The sequence below is a fragment of the Etheostoma spectabile genome, chromosome 3, assembly GCF_008692095.1.
Source record: "Etheostoma spectabile isolate EspeVRDwgs_2016 chromosome 3, UIUC_Espe_1.0, whole genome shotgun sequence".
In the NCBI taxonomy this organism is placed as follows: Eukaryota; Metazoa; Chordata; class Actinopteri; order Perciformes; family Percidae; genus Etheostoma; species Etheostoma spectabile.
The window spans coordinates 4,013,818-4,021,380 of record NC_045735.1 but is presented as its reverse complement, the minus strand read 5'-3'; the positions used below and the strand labels follow the sequence as shown (position 1 = coordinate 4,021,380).

The following is a 7,563-nucleotide window of genomic DNA, read 5'->3' as shown; positions in this document are numbered from 1 at the left end:
GTTTGATTTGCATTGAGAGATGATTTTATGGAAAGTACCCCATGCCAATCTTTAGGTGTGGTGAAGGGTATGTGATGATGTGGGGATATTTTAATTCGAAAAGGCCAAGGGAACTTAATCTGCATGCATAGTATCCTGGATCCATGCATCTGATTTATCTTGGGGTGTGTATACTTATGCCCCCTGTATTTAAGGAATAATGTTTTTTTTAATTTTTTTTTAACGACACATTATTCATTTACAAAGAAAATTGGTGGTCTTAAAGGTTGGATTTTCCCTATTTTTTTGAAGGCATCAAGATGAATTTCCAAAAGATGATTGTTTTATTCTCTTTTTTAGTCAACTTCAGCATGGATACCTAAACTTATGAGCAGCACTGTAACAGCAACGTCTTTTGTGTGATTCTGAACAGGGATCTTTGTTACATGTCATTCCCCTCTCTCTTTCTTCCCTCATTCCCTTATTGTATCTACACTGTTACCATTTAAAAAAAAAAAGGTGAAACACACATAGCTGACTTCAACAGTTAAAAAGTTATGGTGGCAGTGGTGGAAGAAGTATTCAGATCCCACACTTAGGTAAAAGTACTAACACTACACTTTAAAAAATACTCACAAGTAAAGGTCCTACATTGAAAATGTTACTTAAGTACATTTTCCTGATGATGCTTACATATTTTTACTTAACATATTCAAAGTAAAAGTACTCAATGCAGAAACATTCTCACATTTTAGAAACTGGAAACGACCAAAACAGTTCTGTCAATCAACTACGTTTTTAATTGGCTAATCATTTGAGTTGTACTATTGGCCTATATATTGTTCGGCAGTTTAATTTATAATTAAACATTGTATTTCATAAACTACATGTGTTTTGTGTGCAAAAATCTTATTCTGTAAAGTAGTACAATATTTCTCTCTGAGTGGAGTATAAGTAGAAAGTGGCATGACAAGAAAAAACCCAAGCAAAGTACAAGTACCTCAAATTTGTACTTAAGTACAGTACTTGAGTAAATGTACTATGTTACATTCCCCCACTGTATGGTGGTTAGGTTCAACACTAGAGAGGCAGCTGCAGTCAAACGGTGGCAGAGTTGCATTTCAGGAGTAAAATATCTGAGGTTTCATATCTGAACCGTCTGAAAACACTGGAGTTACAGTCTGGAGTTGTATTGTTTTTCTTCACAAGGTGGTGTTGTTTGAAACCTGTGGAACGTTTCCCAGCATGCACTAGGTTTGAATAGTATGTTCACAATGTTTCAAGTCTATCTTAAAACAAAAGTCAGATGCCTATGAACGCAACTCCGGTAATGCAGCAAAACTCCTCCTTTAGCTCCTCCCCCTGCCCAGGTGCATTATTAAAGGCCTTGTCCTCCTCAACTAACATGTCCGTATTTGTGTTTTAGGTTCACCTGTTGCTATTCTGCTTTACTTTGTTTTTTTTGGTAGTGTTGCCTCTTTGTTACTTTAGTTTATTTATCAAGTTTGTTTAGTTTTAATATGTTTCAGTTATTTTGCTTGAGTGTGTGTTCTGAGGTTGTTTAGTAACGGGGTTGTTGTTGTTACTTTTTGATTCTTTGTTTTGGGAGTGTCATACGTTTGTCCTTGCTTTTTTGGTGTGGCCTGGGTGTCTTCAGGTGCGTGGCTAGGCACCGTGTTGGAACCTCGTTTCTGTTGCATGCAAGTAGGCCCTGGGATTTTTAGTGCATCTTTTATTGTAGTTTTTGTAGTGTTGCCCTCCCAGACTAGAGAGACGGGATATTCGTTCTTGTAGTCTGCGCCCATTGAAGCACCGGCCCACTGATTTGAGTTTATGAGATGTATTTTATTATAGTTGTGGTATTGTTCTAGTTTTCTTCTTTTTTAGATAATTGTTGTCAATAAAAAACATGTGTTGTTTTTACTTTTTGTCTCTGCCTCATCCGTTTCGACCCTTGTCCTTGTTGGAATTTGGTTTTCATATCCTGGGGTGCAAGTCTCCAGGTGGCGTTGTCAGTTCCTAAGTTAGTTCCTCCCCTTAGTTATCTTTAGTTCCCCATTTTAGTATTCCTCATTAAATGTCCAACTCCTCGCCACACCCAGATCCCTAATGATGATCATAAACCTCCCCTATTCACTCGTCTCTGTCACAGACTTCTACATAGAGGGACGCCATCTTACCAGAAATAAATGCGAGGACTCTCCACCAAATGGAGGCAGCAGGGACGAGAGGGCCGATGAGGGCAGGAAGGATCCTCCAGAGCTGGAGAAGGCGGCAGCACTGCGGTAATCGCCAAAGGTCTCTGGGTAGTAGCTGTCAATGAAGGAGGAGTAGTTGGGCATGGTGGAGGGATCGCAGCCCAGAGGTTTGCCACCCAGTGTGGGCGAATACACGTCAGGGGAGAACTGCTTGGTGGACTGGCAGAAGTCGGACTCTGAGATGAAGGGACGCCTCATGCCATAGTAGCTGGGCAGCATGTGAGACCCTGCAGAAAACAATATGGAGCTTTTACACAGAGGAAAAAAAATCCTCATCTTCATTGCAGCAGTAGAATGCCGCTCTGTGACCACAGGTATTGACACACCTCAAATTCTTGAAATTTGCAGACAAATAGGAACCCTTTAAGTACTCATTATGGTGTTAAAAAGAATGCTGATTGAGTGTGTCTTGCAGGCAGTAAAGAGCGAGAGGTGAAGATCTTTGATGTCACATTTGATTTGCAGATTCTCACCTGGCATCTGCACAAATGAAGGCGGAGAGGTCGATCCTCCCTGTGACAGAGAAATAAGACTTGAAATAACTGGATGACATGTTAATTACACATGAAAGTGAAGATTTTGGAGAGTGACAGGAATACTGTAAGAATTATGTCTTTCACATGCCAGATTCTGTATTGACCATTTGCAATGTTGTACTAGGTTTACTCAAGATCGGTCTTGGTATTGAGACCGGTCATACGACCAATCTTTGAAGGTCTCGTCTCGGATTCAACTGCATTTTTGTCTTGTCTCGGTCTTGGCTAAATAGGATTAGAGATGTTATCTCAAGAGAGGTCAAGACCACGACTGCAGGGATTTTGCTAAATTGCCTGTGCATTGTCTGATTTATGCCTATGCAGTAAAACGTCTAAATGCAACCAATTACTGGGTTTGTTTCTAATTTCAAATGTGTTACCGTAAAGAGACACCGGAAGAAGTTCTGGCTGTCTAACACAAATCTGGTTTTGGTCTTGACTTGGTCTCAACCCCTCAAAGTCTCGGTCTCGATACATTCATGTCTTGGTAATGACTTGGTCTCGGTTTAGGTGGTCTCGACTACAACACTGATAATTTCTCTCAGTCAAATTCATTCAAAGCAGCCTCTTTGCTGGTTTTTAGTCATGAGCAAACAGGTCATCACATTAGAGCAACAGAGCTGCAAACATTTGAAATAAGATGTACGTTTTTCTGTCAATGAAGTGCAGGAGCTTGTATACACATATTTGCTCATGGCCATTTTGGGGAGATTTATATCACAGATTTTCTTCCTCATAAATGTAAAATAATCTCACATAGATTTCACAATTATAGACCTATACTTTGTGTTCATACAGCATCTGTATCTGGCTACATTGTGTTAGTACAACACATTTAATTTCCCAGGCCGTAATTACATGACGCCACATGTATATCCTTCAGATTTTCATATATCCAACTTTTATAATAAAACTTAAAATACAAGGCAAATTGACACCAAGGCAAGAAAAAAAAACGGTAAAACAAACAGTCAGGTGATGACATGGCAGAGCTGTCTCATGAAAACATAGTGGTCTGGAGAGATGTCGATAACAATACGTTGACCGTGTGTACTCTGGCATCAAGCCATGTAAAGCATTTAAACTTTCTTCCAATCTTTGCAATCATTTCTTGCTACTGGATAATTTGACCTCCCTGAAAAGTATTCAAATGAAAGAAAGAAAAACCGTCACTATTGATCAAACTCCTCATACCTCACTGACATAAACACAGTAATGAGGGGCAGCAAGCAGCATTGTACTGGCAGCTCCTTAAGGAGCTAGTTATAACTACAATTAGTTTAGTCCTGTGACTTCTAACATATGGGTGTGGTCCCTCCAAAAAGTCACAAGATAAATCAGAGGGGCCCTTAGATGAGAATGAGAAAAAAAAATGCCGCACAAATTTGCATGGATTTTTGTTTTCAACATTTGTTTTTCTTTGATTTATTATTTTCTTGTAACACACTGGATAATTCACCTTTTTTTGACCTCAAACCATCTGTGAACTTTAGAAGTGTCTTTATTGAAACAGTTACAACCAATAGAAACCTGTGACAGGCTGGAAAAGACGTTGAGGAACTATGTTCTGCCAACCTACATGTTTTACTCTCACTTTCTTATTTCCTGATGATTATATGATTGCATCTAATATACATTGTTTGATCCAGCTCTTGTTAGAAGCCATATGACGTCCATGCTGTAGGAAATGATTCAACTTGAAACCATTCCATCAAATAGAAATATTTTGGATGTCTTGTCTGTCATTTTAAAACCATTTTCAACCTAACCTATCTTATTTGCACCATATCAAGGGGAAGATACAAATGAATACAGGTTAAAACACAAGGAAAGATGCATGTATTCACACACATCAAGAGAAGTGCAGGCAGAGCCAAAGGGCTTGTGTGGTTGCCCTAGTAGAGCATCAAATGTCATCATCAGAACAACGACAACGACAACAACATGTTTCAGGAGCCAGAATCTGCAGTACTAACAGTTTCTTAAAAAAGTTATTAAAAAAGTTATTTTTTTTAACATCAGGAAATAAGTTAACAAAATGACTGAGAATTGAATTCCAGATTCTAGGGCCCCCATCAGAAATCCTAAATTGTGTATTGGAAGTTCTTGAAAATGCATGCTGAAGCTGAAAACTGTTCCTGCTTTTAATATTTGGTACCTGTGGAAACTCCTTTAGAACCATGTTTTGGCTGCACAGCACACATTTACGTATAAGTTGAAGAGTTTTGTATTCCCTTGTTGTCTATTTTTCTGTGCTGCATCCTGTCATTGTTAGCAGGTTCATGTACTCACATTTGATAAATAATAGTTGATGTAAGAGTTATATTAGATAGATAAAATAATAAGGATGACATTATTATTAATCTTATAATCTTGTTAACCAACAACAATACTAATTTGTGCATCTGTCTGTTGCTATTGCAAAGGCCGATGCAGATTGGTGCAGAGTGCAGGGACACACAGGTAGGGTTTGATAGGCTCTCTTGTTTGCATATTGCTAACATCAAAGAGTTGATATTAAGCCAGTGTTGGCTGGAAGGCAAGCAAATTTTGAGGGTTGAATTTGAATGTCATTTGCCAGTGCCAAGACTTCCTCATGTGGCCCAGGTACGGCTCAATGCATCTCTGAAGGCTGTGTATGGAAATCATCTACCTTAAGCTCAGACTGTGTATGTGTGTTTGTAATGGAGGGGGTGGATGGTAATGATGATGGACTTAACATTATTTCAGAGGAAAAAATCTCTTCCTCCTTATGCAAAACACGTATCGTATTCTTCTTTTCCCACTAAAATAGTCGCACCTACAGTATTTCGTGTTGTAAGAAGTGAACACGCACCCACATTACATATACAGTTTCATTTTTCCTTATTGGTCCATTGCTTTCAGGACTTTTTTGTGACTGATCACAATTTGCTCTTCAGTCACCACAATTTCCACTAATCGTTTATGTACGGTAATAGCAGCATGTTTGGGCACAGCAAGAGACAATAGAAATGTCCTTAGAAAAGAGAAGCAGATGAAGTGAAATGATGTAAGATCTTTATACTCCCCCTCCGTGTTCCAACATGAGGCGACTGACTCTGTGGTCAGAGTTTTTGCTTCCCTCTAAATAGCCCTTTATTCCCCAAGATAAAAGGTGGAACAAGCTAACATTAGGATATGGAGGGCTTTAGTTACTGTGTGTCTCTGTGCATCAGTAGGACTTTGTGTGTCATTTATGAAGCTTACATTGAAAAGGTGCTGAACTACCTGTATATACAACCCAGTGTGATGGAGGTATGGCCGGCTTTACTCGATATGGGACATTTGAAATACTTTATAATAAAACTACTCTTTATATGTAACCATAAGAACACAGCACCAGGTTATTACTTTAATATTGGTTGTTATTCATAGAAAACATAACAGTTTAATTGCCTTAAGTTTTGACTACAGTTCCTTGACCACAAGGGGTAATGATAAATGCTAAAACATGGTGTGAGAGTAGCGTTAGTAGAACAAGCTAATGAACTGAATCTGCATTGTCAATATATAGATCATTAAATCTATCTATTTCATCTTTTTAATCTAAGTTTTATGACATTAGATAACCATAAGCTACTGGTCATAGCACACAAAATTTGACTAAAGCAGCAAAACCTCTGCATGTACAGTATTGAAGTGAGCACAGGTGTGTGTTGTATTGCTGATCAATTACATTTTTTATCTGTAAGAGAGAGAGAATGTGATATTTCTTCTTTTAAATGTTATATACTGTAGTCTTGTTTCAAGGCTAGATTTTTAAATTTTTGTTAAAAAAAAAAGTTACTTTATTTTGTAAATACCTGAACGGTTTAAAACTGAAATGACACTTTTATCAGCATAAATGGAAAGACAAATGTTATTTTTGATTTTGTCTCTGTAAGAAAAGGTTGATCAGCGGTCAACAGTAGCTGATTTTAAAGAGTCTCGTTATTATCTCATTTGTGCACTCAGGTTTGGACAATTTGTTCTGCTTTTCCACCAGTCAGTCCTGGCTTCATTAAATGATGTCAGTACTTATTACAACTTAGAAATGTAGCGCAGTCCCACTCATCCACAACAATGCAATTTGTAGTTTTGTTGACATAACTATTTTTTTTTAGATGCAGAGCTATGGAGGCTATGCAAGACTTAAATAAGTCTTGCATCATTCCAATTGTTATTGTCAACAAGTCCCATGAAAAGACCATAAACATGAATTCCTATCAATACTTTCTGATTTTTCTACCCTGTTTGTATCTCTCAGTCACAAGCCCACATGGTTCCCACTGAAGATGTAAATCTTTACAAAAAAGAACAAAAAAAACATAGTTTAGATTTCCAAATAGCTCAATAACAGCTGGACACTGTTTTTTTTAGGAAATGTGAGAAGTAACTAGTGCATTTGTTGGAGACTAGTTTCAGCTGTGGATTTGGGTTGCTAGTGAGTAATTAAGGCAAGAAGACATTGAATTTAAGATTGACTCAAAAAAACTGCAGTGTGTGTGTGTGTTCATGATAATGAAAGAACTTGTTACCCAATGCAAAGCTGTGGTTCAGTGATGTGTTTAAAGGCCCTTAAAACCAATATTCTCATTCAACTTCTCACTACGAGTGACGGGGTCCTACACAAACACAACTCTATTTGTCAAAGTTGAAACCGTTTTGGTGATTGTACAGGCCAATATCTGTACTTTAAGCTTTTGGACAACAGTGGGAGAGGAATAACATATCAGGCTTTACTTTACACACACACACACACACACACACACACACACACACACACACAC

General features: G+C 38.0%; 1 protein-coding gene across 2 annotated transcripts in view; it reads right to left on the bottom strand.

Annotated features, from left to right (window-relative positions):
* Positions 1-7,563, bottom strand: part of pou2af2 (POU class 2 homeobox associating factor 2) — a 12,995-nt gene that overhangs the window by 2,191 nt on the left and 3,241 nt on the right. For both annotated transcript variants that reach the window (XR_004330687.1, XM_032509970.1), the window contains exons 3-4: positions 2,711-2,750; positions 2,160-2,464 (exon numbers count right to left, since the gene is read on the bottom strand). Coding sequence is in view for 1 of the 2 variants with exons in the window: in XM_032509970.1 (XP_032365861.1) it covers positions 2,160-2,464; positions 2,711-2,750 (345 nt within the window). In the remaining variant the exon portion in view is untranslated. The remainder of the gene's footprint in view (positions 1-2,159; positions 2,465-2,710; positions 2,751-7,563) is intronic.